Source organism: Topomyia yanbarensis, chromosome 1 (assembly GCF_030247195.1).
Source record: "Topomyia yanbarensis strain Yona2022 chromosome 1, ASM3024719v1, whole genome shotgun sequence".
NCBI lineage: Eukaryota > Metazoa > Arthropoda > Insecta > Diptera > Culicidae > Topomyia > Topomyia yanbarensis.
In genome coordinates this window covers 51824454-51839593 of record NC_080670.1, presented here as the reverse complement: position 1 = coordinate 51839593, position 15140 = coordinate 51824454, and the positions used below count along the sequence as shown (strand labels likewise).

The window sequence follows — 15140 nt, the reverse complement described above, 5'->3', positions numbered from 1 at the left end:
GAAGTTGGATCACTTCTTCTTTACCGACGCCAGAGAGGTGACTTCACTATTTGGACTAGATATCTATCCACCAAACTCATAGACCGGGGACCAGCGGCTTTACTTCCCTTCCGAAGGAAGACGTGACCACAGATTTTTTCACCTCAGAAAAATCTCAACGACCTCGGCTAGAATTGAACCCAGGCAAATTGGAATGAGTTGCGGTCACGCTTACCACTCAACCAGCGGCACCGTCTCCTGAACAAACCCCCTTTCTGATGAGACGAAGTCGAAACGCGAATTCAATAACTAATTTAGTTATAGGTTTTGTGCATTTTACGCGCAAAGATGGTGAACAATTTTCTTCTTAATGGAGAGAAAATAGTTTTTACCAAAATTGTTCTCCAATAAGGAGAAATATAGCATAGTTCATTTACAACGTCAGGCTCAATGCAAGCAGTAGGACATGGAACAGTGAATCTGGCGCGTCTATCATCCTACATAACAGGGAGTATGGAACGTCGTGCTCAAACTCATATTATTTATACTTATATACCTGTCATTTCTGAAAGAGTGAATAACCATATAACAATCGCCAAAATGTAGAAATTTAGAGTTTTTGAGGTTACTTCGATCCTACCTCACAGATCGAGAGATAATGGTTGCTATTGCAGATTGCCAAGAACCAACACTTACTTCGGCGTTCAGGAATAGCCCAGGGAAGCTACTTGGAACCGTTGATGTTTCTGTATCTCTTCAATAACGTGTATTAAGCGCTGAAAATTCCTGATTTCAAAATATTTGATCTCATCCGCTCAATTGAGGATTTTAGATTTCTCAAACAACACCTTAAAATCTTCACTGATTGTTGTGTAGCACCGCGGGTGTGTGCGTGTAAATCCGAGGAAGGGATCGGATCGAATTCTCACGAAAAACATTCTGGTAGAGTTCTTCCTGCAAGCCCCCAGAAATGTCTTATGAGTTTCGAAGACCTGGGGAGACTTTTGCCAGGACCGTTCGAGCAAGTTGTAGAGTTATGAAGTGGGATCATCATCATTTTGTTTCGTATGACTTGATGAAGAGCAAAAGGGTGACAAGTGTGTTTTGGGTTGTTCAATTTCTTCACAACCCAGATGGCAACAAAGTTTGTTTTTGCGAACGACAAATGTCATTTTCTTCGAAAAAAAAAACAAGATTCACACATGGTCTGCCTACCTTCGTTCGAATTGATTCCAATGGTTCGACCGTTTGATTTGCAACTTGGTCATACAAACGTATAATAGCTTATTTATATTCAGGCGTCGGCACTTGTTTCAGTCGATTTTTTTTTCGCTCTAGTACCTGTTCATTCGAAACGTAACTTTTTCAATTTTGAATTTGGAACCTCATCAATCCAGGCCAGAAGGGGTTGGGTGTGTGCTTATCAAACGACACAAAAACATTGAAGTATGCAAGTGCACCACCCGCCACCGCCCAATGCAATGCGTGTGGGGTTATTTTTTTAACTCCGGTCGTGGGGACGATGCATGGAAATTAGTCGCCTGATATAAAAGCAAATTGGTTCCTGAAAAGAGCAGTCACTATCAATTGATCCCTGTCGTGTTCGATCTGCTATTTTATATAGATTTTTTTCCTCGTATCCTCGTCGGACCGTTTTCTATTCGCGCAGCAACTTCCGGGACGTCCATTTCTGTGAGTGGGTGTTTTTTAGCTCGGCTGAATCGGAATCATGAAATCGCTTCTGGTGAGTTTATTATCCAACTGTGGTGGAGAGTTTTTCCATTCATTATACCGAAAAAAATCTATCGCAAAAGAACCCGGTTTAATCAGTGATGGACTTCCAATACTATTCAGTAGTGCAAACCGTGTGCAGTGAACCGCATCGGAAAAACATCATAGGAGGCAAACTCCTGTGCTAGTGATGAACTAAAAAAATGTTGGTTTCCCAGCTACATTGAAGCGGAACCAATCGGACCACTGGAACGGATCCGGTGGAAGGCATACCTCCAAAAATCACATTCCATCGCTGCGGCGGACCACCGTACAAACATTAAACATGAAAATATCAATAAATAAAACTTGGAATCATTGAAAAATTCACCGTTCGTCCGCTGCTCGACTGCACTCCCGTGCGTGCGTTGGTCAGCCCAGTGGTGGACGTACAGGCGCCATGCCAGACCATCCACGCACAGTGGGACTTCTCGAGTGAATTTGATAAGCAAATACAATCAGCCGGAATCCTTTCGATGAAGTTATTTGGAATTTAATTTTCAGATCGTCTGGTTATGTACTACGCTATTAATAGTGCAAACGAAGATTCTCGATTATGGACAATCTAGTTCCGTGTCCCACGCACTGTTAGCCTCGGTTGTAAGCCAACAAATCAAAGTGGATTGGAATAGTGTTCGGCAGCACAGTTGATGGCGCTCAAATCCCCAGAATAACGAAAAAATATAAACTTTTTTTTAAGATACATCCTCGAACTCGGAAGCGGACTCCGGCGGAGAATTGTGTTTTGCTATTACGTCGGGAAGAGCGGCTAGAGCCAGGGGCAAAAAAAATCAACTATCGGAATGTGGCTGGTACAGCAGCAAAAAAATTAAACATATTGAAACGATTTTCTGCACCAGCGGTTACTTTTTCTCCGATCCAAACCGATGATGGAGTGCTTTTTGATCTCGTAGCGGAGCTGCTGGAAAGGGTTTTCATTTTTCTGGCGAACCAGTGTGTTAAGCTTTTTTTCATGTCCGATTGTCATTTATTGAAATCATAATTGAAATGTCAAAATCACAACTTGGGCGCACTTGCTCCAGTTTGGTCGTTGTTGAATGGGAATTAACTCGGTAAATTCATATCTTCAATATGTATGAACATAGTTTTGAGTGCTCAGATTTACAACTTCGGGAAATGAATCTGAAAATTAATTTTTTTCACACAATAGGCAGAAAAATCAGAAAAGCTTTATGTATTAATTAAATTTTTCAAATGTTGGAAAAAGGGGTTGGAAATACTGCACGAAACATCCCCAACGAATATTGTGTGGGTCACAGTTTATAAAATACAATTACGCAACGAGTTAAGCTAACCCGGATAGACTTTTACAATAGTATTTACTCTACAAACAATCATAAAACAATCAATATTATTGTTATTACTGTTTCAACATTGTTCGACGGAGAGTTCTTGAAGTAGATTTACAATCAAATTTCATGTAACAATCAATTCTACTATTAAAGAAAGAACTGATGCAGTAAATTCTCGTTAAATTTTACTGCTTTCGAGAAAAAAAAATGAATGAAGAAAAATAGATTTTTAATGTTAAGATACATAACCACTCCTCCTTTTTACTAAAAGCCGATTTTACATTGAAATTTACTGTAGAAACATTAAAGATTATTGTTTTTATATTTTAGCATAACACTAGAATTTACTGTAAATTATTGTAAAATTACTGTGCTGTCACAGTGAAAATCATGGTTTTGTTATTGTGCATTTCTATTCGGAAATTCAACCAACCCGGGGACAACTTGAATACCCGTTTGGACGTGGCAGATTTTCTTCCAGATAGCCGGCAGCGAAATAAAATTTCTGGGGGTCTGGCTAAGAGCACTCTAGTTAGAGTGTGGTCATGAGGAAGAAGACACATGACGTATCCAAACAAGCATGAAATTTGACTGCTACACAATAGAAATACGTCAAATGTCATGCTCGTTTGGATACGTCATGTGTCTTCTTCTTCCTCATGGCCAGACTCTAACTAGAGAGCTGTAGTCTGGATAGAAGAACTTTACCAGCCTGCCGGCTCAAATGCAGCAACCGTTTCTGGCAGAAATTTCGGGTTTTCCTGCCATATTTCTGCCAGGCACGCACCGGCAGGACCGGTTCTGTATCGCTACGGGCTTTTCTTGTATTTTCTCTCGTTATTTAAAATTTTGAATATATTTATAATAAAAACATGTCTTCAATAATTGGAGACATGAAATTCATTTTACTTACCGTGATTAAAACAAATTCTTTGTTTCTCCTTACATTTTTCATCTGCCAAAACTATCCTTCTTTGGAAGTTTGGGGGAAATGTGGCGACAATGAAACAAAGACTAACAAAGGAGAACCGGTAAGGCGAATTTGCCCGACATTATTAGCAGGAGTATAGCTGAATTCTGACAGCGCCCAATTTGATAATTTTGACAGCTGCCGGAATCCTGACAGATTTCTGCTGGCTGCACGATTTTATTTTAGGCGGGATAGTGCTTGTTTCATATATGTACCACTGACTTGATAATGGCGCTAGTATACCTTCTCAGTATGAGTATTTGTATTTGTATTTATATTTGTATTTAAACAATTTCAGTCCAACTGACACTGAGTCTTAATGAACTATAACTATTACTAAACTATACATAATTAACCTAAAGTGACAACAAACGGTTCCGAAACTGTGCAGAACTAATGACGAAGTCGAAGATGTCGGTAAAATCGTTGAAGCGACGGACCATTGCTAATATCAGGCTATTGGCAGCGTAGTTAGTGCTGCGTATTTCAGTCTGTAGCAGTGTTCGAGGACGAAGGACACGGGTTGATGCGTACAGGTTAATTTGCAATAGGAGATCGGGAACATCATATTCAGCCAGAAGAAGCTTAGATACGAAGATGGCTTGCGAGGCGTGTCTACGGTGTTTTAAGGTGTGTAGTCCTAATAATCGACAACGGTCTTCATATGTTGGCAAGTTCAGCGGATCATTTCAAGGCAATTGACGTAACGCATATCGTATGAATCTGCGCTGGACGGCTTCAATTCTTTGGCTCCAAGTTGCATGGTAGGGACACCATACGACGTTCGCAAATTCCAGCTGTGAGCGCACCAGTGAACAGTATAAAGCTTTGAAACATAAAGGATCCCGGAATTCACTGGATATTTTGAACATGAAACCTAGTAGACGATTAGCTTTGTCAATGATCGCTGAGAAGTGATGGAAGTACTTCATCTAGGATGACGCCCAAATCTTTTACATGGTCAAGGTGTTGCAACTGAGTTCCAGCGATGTTGTAGTTGAAAGTAAACATGTTCCTCGTTCGATGAAAGCTGATAACAAAGCATTTAGCAACACTAAGAACCATCATGTTGCTTTTACACCAGCTGTAGAAGGTATCAACGAGATACTGTAAATATTTTCAAGTCGTCAGCAAAGAACAGTTTTCCTCCACGCATCCAGATGAAAACCACATCATTCACGAACAGTGTAAACAGTAACGGACCAAGCGTACTACCTTGAGGAACTCCAGAATGGTTGGAAAAGGATACAGATACATTGTCACCAATTTTGACAACGACTTCACGGTGAATAAGGTATGATCGCAGCCAACGGCAGAATCGGGCAGTGCATCCAAGTTTAGCAAGCTTCGTTAATAAAATACTGTCATGGTTAACAGTGTCAAACGCAGCCTTTAGACCAGTGTAGATCGTGTCCACCTGCAGTTGTTTGGACATTTGTTCTGTGCAGAAGGACGTGAAAGAGACCAGGTTCGTCTCAACCGATCTACCGGGGAAAAAACCGTGCTGACAAGTGGTAATGTAGTGCCGGCAAGCTGAAAACAGCACCTCGTTGATGAGCGATTCGAAAACCTTCGACTCGACTCGCAATGAAGTAATACCACGGTAGTTTTTGATATTGGATTTGTCACCGTTTTTGAACACCGGGAACATCGACGAACACTTCCATTAATTAGGAAATTTATGCTGTTGAAGTGACATATTGAAAAGGTGTGCCAGTGGGATCGCTAAAATATCGGAACATTTTTTCAGTATAGCAGAGGGTATAGCACTTAGTCCTGGAGCAAACGTCGATTTAGTTTTCCGAATTGCGGAGATAACGGATTGTTCTGAAATTGTGAATACATCCATGTCCACAGCGTCAACAGAAACATCACGAACCGCATTTTCGAGCTCGATTACAGATGGCACATCAGTCGTGAAGACACCCGAGAAGTAACTGGCAAATACTGAGCATTTTGCCGCAGTCGTAGTCGCTATTTCGTCATTGTAAACCATCTTAGATGGGAGGCCAGTTTCTTTTCTTTTCGTGTTAACGAAATACCAAAAGCCTTTCGGATTTCTTCGTAAGTTTTGTTGAATTCGGTTCACATATCGTTTGTACAGCAGTTTATTGTAACAACGATACTCATTACTGGCTATTGCAAAGAGAAAAGGACATCGTCGATTAGTGTACGCTCGAAGAGCTTTGGCACGAGAGCGTTTTAGATTCCGAAGCATGGCGTTAGACCATGCAGGCTTTTTAGGAGGTTGGCATTTAGGCACGGATATTTCAACACAGTTGTAAAGGTCAACTGCAGCATCTACATCCACATGATCAAGTAGTACACTCCAGTCGATCAACAACAGGGAGCGGTGCAATGTAGCTAGATCAGTTTTGCGAAAATTACGACGATCCGCAACTAAAGCTAGTCCGTGGAAAGCCATCCCGTCCAGTAGTACACGGCTGGCAGGATTAGTTGTCGAGGATGACGGGCTAGGGTAAGCGTATCCACGCTCAGAGGTTACCCACATAATTCCTGGTTGGTTGAAATCACCAAGCACTATCATCGTATCGTTTGCATTTGCCTGAGAAGAAATGCATTCTATAGAGTCTAGATGGAGCTGCATAATATTGCAGTCAAGACGTTTTTCAGGAGGAATGTAAACAGCGCAAAAAGTAGCACTTCATCGATGTGGTAATCTTCGTCCAAACAGCTTCGATGCATGATGAACTATCCACACCAAATTCACAGGAGACAAGTGCAGAAGAAACAGCTATCAAAACTCCTCCGCCGCAACCGTGAATGCTGTTACTATGGCATCGATCCGCGCGATAAACCGTTTAACCATCCCCGAAGAGCTGCACAGATCTAAAACGATCATCAAGCCAAGTTTCTGTCAGAACGTAAATATCGTAGTCACCGTCAGCTGCAGCCAAGTACACGTCCTCGATTTTCGTACTTAGTCCTCTGACGTTTTGGTAGTACAACCGCAAACCGTCAACGCCAAACAGGTGTCCCGGCATATTATCCGAACGTAATGTACTCGATGGAAAGCTAGAAACCAAAAGGTTTTCAGGAAGCGGATCGTCATAAACAGCAAAATACTCGCCTGAGAAGGGAGTTCGGAAGACCCCCTCACGACCTCCGAACGCAGGGCCGGGACGACTGAGCTGGCCACTGGCTGGTAGCACGACTGCGTCGAAGCGCTCGAGGGCTTCCGTAATACTGTATAACGGGCATCCCGGTGATGGCAGCGCAGGATGAACTGGTTGATGCGGGTGCGGTGGTGTATACGAAATGAAGCTTTGTTCAAACAACGGCACAAGCAATGTGCTCGGTGACGTGCTGCAAACCAAAAGGTTTTCTTGACATGTCAATAAATTCCCGAAACAGTAGGCCTTCAGGCCAAGTAGAAGGATTAAGAGCTTGCTGCTTCAGTACTGGGTCGAGGCCAATTTTGAACGATACGTAGGACAGATTTGTTGTGTCCTTCCCCTTTGGAACCAATTTCATGATATCTGTTGTCACTTTAACGTTCAACCAGCGCAAGAGAATTTTTTGAACATCATTATCAGTGATCATCGGATGAAAGCCGGACAAATATAACCAGAATTTGTGTGGGGGGGCAACAGGAACAATTGAAGTAACCGACAGGTCACTAAGCACAATATCGTTTGTACTACGGTCAACAGTTGCACGAATAGGCTGTCCTTGATTCCCACGGCGACGCTTCACTCCTAGTCTGGGCCAAATAGGCGTATTCGATTGGTCGGTGGAGAGAACTGGTATGATATTCGAGTACCGCGAACAACGAAATGAAATATTTTCTACAGAAAAGCGTGTTTCGTTCTGCGTGTTATGAACGCCATCAATTCAGTTAGAACAACATTTAGAAAAAACGTATTCCAAAATGTGGATAAAGAAAATTATTATTCGAAAATAAATTTAACACTAACTGTAAAACGTCGGTAAAGTTACATAAATCTTATTATAAATTTAGGTGGAAGTCGTTGTTGTAGAAACCGACTCTAGAATATTTTGGTTTTCAACAAGCTTAACAATTCGTTAACCTATGACAACTTTTTTCCAATCAATTAGGAGCTTCAAAAATTATAGTATTTTAGTTTATAAACAAAATATGTAAGATTTTCTACCCATTTATAAAAATTGATTTTGGACAGAATTTGTGTGCGTTTTACCAGAATTCTGGCAGCAAACCGGTAGTACCCAGTTTTCGCAAGGATGCTGCCAGAAATGTACAATTATGCTCGACTTCTGCCAGAGCTTTGTGCGAATCTTGCAATAATTCTGTCCGGAATATATTGCGATAATTTTAGTACGGCTTCCATTAGAGTTTCAGTCGGTTCCAGTCTGACATAAACGTAACGGAACGGCTTCTGGGCTTCTACCGAAGGATTTGATGTCTGGGAAGATGTTGGTGTGATCCCGAAAATTTTCGGAAATACTAGAAGTTGTCTGTCAAATTCGAGCCAATATAAGTGGAAGTGGCTCGAATTTGAAAGACATCAATCTTATATTTCCCAAAAACGATTTGTTTTAATGTTTTTGTTGAACGAGGACAGTTTTAAATTTTAACAGCTAAATAAATTCTGTGATAGAAGTGTTTTAATTATTTAATTTTTAAAGCATGGAAAATAATTAATAAGATGTGCCTTTTTTAATGTTGTGCCATTCGAGCCGCCATGACATAACGAAATCACCACAAAATTTGCTTATGGGTTCAATGGGACATAGACTTTTCTACGGCTCATGTACGTAAACGTTACATGACACAAATAATATATCACTAGCTGGTGGAAAATAGTAAACAAAGACGGCAAAAGCAGATGAAATTGCTTTCAACTACGAAACTGCATTAGTATTCGTGAAACCGACCGACAAAAACTCAATTGTTAGATGACGTCATATGAGTAAAAATGCTGGAAAAAACTCGGTATCTTTTAAATAGTGAAGTGCAAATGCATTTAACTATAAGAAACATAGTGGAATTAAATGGAAGAAAACCTTTGAAATATTACGTACATTCCACTAAGACCTCCGTTCGCGTATATATTGTGAAAATGGAAACCAAGCCAAGTGAGCATAATAGATTTATTAGCCTTAGGAAAAAAACGCAGGTTTACATTTTCTTAGAAAGTGAAAAAAAATTCAATTGACCCCAACCTGTCATAAAGTCAAGTTGAAGACATCCGTGCCTTTAAGTGTAGTGTAAAAGATGGAAGCCGATTTCTTAAATAATAGTATAAAACGTTTATATAGTATATAAAATGTGACAACATTGGAGTGCTATAGCCTGCATTTGAAATTGGCTAAAGAACATCCAATGAATTTTTGTTTGTTCCTAACAAAAGTGAAAGCTGCGGAAAAGTGTGAATCGGAAAGAAAGAGAAAACTTTTGGACAAGAAGTTCGACAATTTAAGACTAAAATCCTACATTGACCGACCCAAACAGACAGTACACCTTTTAAATGACTTTGTGGTAAATCGTTCATCTCAGAGCTTTACCGAAGAACAATCGACTTTGTTAAATCAGGGACTTAACTATGCGATAGCATCAAGACCAAATTTTGAACAAGTAATCATTGACCTAGAGACAGGTATCAATAATGGCAACCTTCATTTTTCAACAATTAATGACGCTAGATCCACGACAACGGAAATAATTAAAGAAAATACTCCACAAAAATGACAAACAAAATAAATAACAATTATAATATAATTGAGGGAAAAGTTTTTATTTGAAGGCTGACAAGGGAAATAAAGTTGTAATAATGGAAAAAGAACAATATGACGCTGACATGACCCAAAAAATTATATCTGGCCCGTACAGGGCACAGAGAACGAACCCCCTCCCGGACATGATTAAACGTGTTGAAAAAACTCTTAAAGACTGTAAACTCCTCTTGGGTGAGAATCTCACTCGTTTCAAACCCCATCTTACCCCGAATAAAGGGACTCCCAAAAATTCACAAACCCGGAAATGAAATCAGGGAAATTATTTCATCAATAGGTGCCCCAACACAAAAAATTGCAAAATGGCTAGTACAAGAATTTCAAAATACGCCAAAAAAGTTTTCCTGCCGGTCCATCACCAATGCACACGAATTCACTCTCAAACTTCAAAACTCAGGTGAAATCAAAGACGATGAGATTATGGTCTCCTTTGACGTAACCGCACTATTCCCAAGTGTCCCTGTGAAAGATTCAATTAACCTACTAGAGGATTGGTTATTATAACAAAATAGCAACAGTCTATGGAAAAGCAAAGTAAGATCTTATATCCAACCTACTCGCCTTTGCATGGAAGAAAATTATTTCGCATTCCGGGGTGTCTTCAATAAACAAACCAAGGGTGCTCCGATGGGTAACCCACTCTCTCCATTTCTTTGTGAACTTTTTATGGCAAACTTAGAAGAATGTTTAAAAAAAGGTGAGCTACCAGAACGCTGGTGGCAATACGTTGACGATATCTTCTGTATTATCAAACGTAAAAATTTATCCCGGATGCTGGAAACCATTAACAACATACATAAAAATATCAATTTTACACATGAAGAAGAGAAAGATAACAATTTGCCCTTCCTTCGAACCATTCATATCAGCATAAAATGGCCGCTTTTCATCACATGGTCCATAGAATGCTTACTTTACCACTAGGGGAAGAAGCAAAAACTAAAGAAACTGAATTCATTTTCGAAACAGGTAAGCTCAACGGGTATCCAGAGCAAACCATCCAATCAATAATTAATAAAAAATCTAGAATGCTTCATAAGCCAAACCTCACAACCTTAACTCCAACAACTGAAAATTTAAAAAGGATAGCAGTAGATTTCAACCAGAATACGGCTTATCCACTTAGGAAAAAATTAAAAAAGTTTGGTGTAAATCTAGTTTTCAGTAGTAAAAATTACCAGCTAAAATCTATACTAGGATCCACAAAGGACCCGGTAGAAACACTGAGCAAATCGGGAATATACAAAATATCATGTTTACATTTTGATAAAGTTTATATTGGACAAACCAGGAGAACATTAAAAATTCGATTCAAAGAGCATATTGCGGAAATAGCAAAAGCTTCTAGAGAATCTGATAAAGATTTACCATTCCACTTCAAATCCAAGGTAGCGGAACACGCTTTTTCAGAAAAACATAACTATAGAAGATATTAAAATTCAGCGTCAAGTCTCTAATCCTTGGAAATTTGACGTAGCTGAAAGCCTGGAAATTTTCAAACATTCGTCTCCTTCCTTATTAAATCGAGACCAAGGTAACGGATATTCATGGCTCTTCGAAATTTTACCTTCATGCAAAAAACGGTCAGCTTCATGCATCTAGGTACCCACCGACCACAGCCTACCCGGTTCCCTAGATAAAACGACTTTACAATCCCGTAATTTCCTATAGACTGATACAAACACTGAAGAAAATTACAAGTAGTAATCGAAATACCTGTTAAATAGTGAAGTGCATTTAACTATGAAAAAACATAGTGGAATTAAATGGAAGAAAACCTTTGAAATATTACGTACATTCCACTAAGACCTCCGTTCGCGTATATATTGCTCGAAAAAACGACAGTTCAGCGAACTTGTATACATGGTGTTCGAATTTGAACCAAGTGTCTTGTAATGGGAGAAATTAAAGGTCCATGTAAACAAGCTCACTGAACTGGCAGAAAAGTGAGGTTATACATTTTCATGCAATGTTCTATATAAAGGAGCTATCAAGTTGTCCCCGGGTTGAATGCAACACTTCGAGTAAATGATACGATAGTACCAGAGTTGGATTCTGCATGTGCAACCTATGAGTTGGATTGCTTTAATTCTTTACGAAACCGTTCTTTATAAACTGTTAGTCAACTATTTCACGTTGATTGCTACGGTAGCATTATTGAATCGGACAAAAATGTATGAAATGTTCACATGATTTATTAGAACAAAATGAATATTGAAATATTCCTTGATAAAATTATTCCCACAAGCTTATACACTAGAGTAACCTTAAAATATACTCTTCTTCGACTCGATTTTTGGTCTGACTAGGAGCGTATGGTTCAAACTGGAACCACAGACCTACTAGACATGAGACTCGAGTTTACTGAAATGTCACAAAAACTAAACGGACTTTTCAAACTTTCTTTAATTAGGCTCATTACTTTTTGTGCTCGCCGCAAGAGACGCGCTACCATATGACATAATTGAGCAGTTTATGTCGTTTCTGCTTACCTAATAAAATAAAGCAATCTTAAAAGTGTTTTTATGGGAAATTAAAACCTGCATCATCGAAATTAAAACCTACATCGATTTTTTTTTATTTTAGAATTACACGTAGCCCCAGATAAAGCAGTTAGATATTTTCAATGTTAAAACGCGTTAATGTTTGATCGTAGCATCCTTTATGCTTGGTTCGAAACCAAAAGGATCACAATAGGCTCATTACCGTGTCTGTAACACAAACGGAAAACTTATTCTTCAATGGTTTCATTTCTGTCGCTGTGAATTCTTAGAATTCATCCTTACACAATCTCACGTATAGCTCCCGAGCGCATGTAGTGGAAGCGGTCATGATGAAAAACAATATATCGAATGTCATCCGTTTCTCTGTCGTGTCCTTCACCATACCAGTAGGAAACCGGACTCTACGGGTAGGGTGATCATCAGGCAGGAGAGCGTGATGGAATCTATGTGCGGCTCGCCCACATTCGGCTAACAATTTTCCGAGCTTGACAAGGGCCACTAACTGTTGAACGGAAGATTGTTCAGTCGGATAGTTGCAGTCGGAGTCAGCTAGTCTCCGATTTCGAAAGAATGCACTTTAGTAATACAGCCGCACACACACATACACACCCACACACACACACACAAAAACTCCCACTCAAACAATCAGTTGAGAGGTTCTGCTGTTGTGAAGCAACGGGTGAAGGATTCCAATTCTGAAATATTTTCCTCTTGCTTGAGTGGAGTGATTGATTTTCTTTACCAAGGATAAATGCGAATGAATATGGTTCTGATACGGTAGTATTTTTGCAACTCTGATTCGGCATTATGGTGTGTTCGGAACAGAGTGCACATTTTCCGAAAATTGTGGAAACAATATGAACCGCAACTATGCAGCCGGGTGGGATTTTGTAGGTGGTATCGCTTTATGGGAACCAATACGTTTCGTGCTCGATAAATTTCGAGTGGAATTAGGGTGATCTGTAGTGCACACTCGAGATGGTCCCAAGAAGCCAACGAAGCAATATATCCCATGAGAATCTGTTCAATGTATTTCACTTTCATGACTGGAAAGCATAATCATGATGATTGTTTATCTAAATTTTGAATCTGAAGCAAGTTCTGAATCGACATTCGTTCTAATGATTGAACCAACCACCCGCTTAAACTGATCAATGCGATAGAATATTTTGTTTATTTTCCACTTTTGCCAGTTACAGCAAAGTGTGTCATCAAAAAAAGCACAAACTGGCATGCACCGAATCGAACAGTGCTCTATTCAATGTGATTCCTTTGCAGCACCGAAAGGGAAAAGGTCGATTAAATTTGAGCTGCTTAGCAGAGGCTTAGGAGGGGATTACTTCAAAGTTTACTTGTATACTCTGTCGCTTCGGGTTGCTATTTTCCCAGTTGGCAACGGCATCGCTTTGCACGGGCGACGTTGTGGCACGTTCGGTATGAGACTTCAAAGAGCTCGACTATTTTCTTTTTGAATCTTTCAATTTTTGGAGCGTTCGTAGTTTCACTCTATTCACAAGTTAGTCGTCTTTGTGTCTGACTAGAACAAACTGGTATGTATGTACAATGGAAAACGCACTCGGTTCGGTTTATTCCTAAGCTCAAGAGGTCGGTCACGATGTAATAGATATGGCTCAGGAATCTACCGGCAGTCCGTTAGACGTCAAGCGTCGTTTAGTTGGTTGAAATTGCTGGTCCAGGAATGGAATACGTTGGATTTTTTCTTGCTTGTTTCGAATTGTATTAGTCGTTGGTGAAAGTATGCAGTATCGATTTGGGCTTACGATATGCTTGGAAAAGATTGCATCACATTCGCGACGGTTTTGTTTCAAGTTTACGTCAGAATGTTCCAGCTTCTGATTGGTTGATTTTGGCAACTTGTACCATAATATTACTAGTTGTGCTTATATGGTGACCCAATTTATATTTCGTCGCACCTTTTCCTTCTGCTCTATCTCGGAGCCTCACTTGGTTCATCAAATGGCTCGACCTTTGAGCTTTGATTTAACTCTCGACTCTTCCGTTGATTCTAGTCTCCATCTATTACGTCGCCGTTTAGCTCTCGCTCTCGTGACCCGCTTTTGTGCTGATTCTTTGAGCCATTTAGCTCTTGTATCCGTGAGTCATTCTGTTCCCGGCCTTATCACGATCTATTTGGATAGTCCCCGATGGTGAACTCACCCTACTATGGTGACGGCTGGCGTCCGGTTCACTGACGCCCCGACGACCCGAAACCGGTGCTACGTCGTGTACTGCTCAACTGGTCCCCGGCGGTGGGCCTAGTCTACACCGACGGAGAGTTCCCCGGTGGTAGAATTTCTCTCGAAACCCGATTTGTTGGTCACGACGACTTTCTAGCCGATGGCGCTACTTTACTGGTTCCTTCACCACTTTTTCTTAAACTCGGAGAGTATACCCGTAAGCACTCTGTTGTCAGCGTCCCAGATACGCTCGTTGTGGCACATCTCCTCGACGATATTGTCAACTGTCACATCAGGCATACCTCTTCGGACTTCTTCGAATTAAGCGCATTCGAAGACCACGTGTTCCAGTGTCTCTTGCATGTTCACACACTCCGGGCAAAGGGATGACGAATCGTGTTCAAACCGATGCAGGTACTTCCGGAAGCATCCATGCCCGAACGAAAACTGCGTCAAATGGAAGTTCACCTCTACATGCTTCCTATGTAACCAAGCCGACACATTTGGGATGAGTCGGTGGGTCCACCTTCCTTTTTTCGCGTTGTCCCACTCTTACCGCCATTTAGCCAACGAGTCCGTTCGGACCAGTCTCCTTACATTTCGTGTATTTCTCTGTTGGTAGCATTCCACGTACTCAGCCAGAGTGATGCAGATGGGAATCATGCCGGCA

General features: G+C 40.5%; 2 protein-coding genes across 3 annotated transcripts in view; one reads left to right on the top strand and one right to left on the bottom strand.

Annotated features, from left to right (window-relative positions):
- The window catches only part of LOC131677603 (uncharacterized), a 592646-nt gene that overhangs the window by 270651 nt on the left and 306855 nt on the right, over window positions 1-15140 (bottom strand). The gene's annotated exons all lie outside the window — the stretch shown is intronic.
- Window positions 1572-15140, top strand: part of LOC131677604 (uncharacterized) — a 73778-nt gene continuing 60209 nt past the window's right edge. Inside the window, exon 1 of the mRNA XM_058957499.1 lies at window positions 1572-1723. Coding sequence (XP_058813482.1) covers window positions 1709-1723 — 15 coding nt within the window. The 5' untranslated portion in view covers window positions 1572-1708. The remainder of the gene's footprint in view (window positions 1724-15140) is intronic.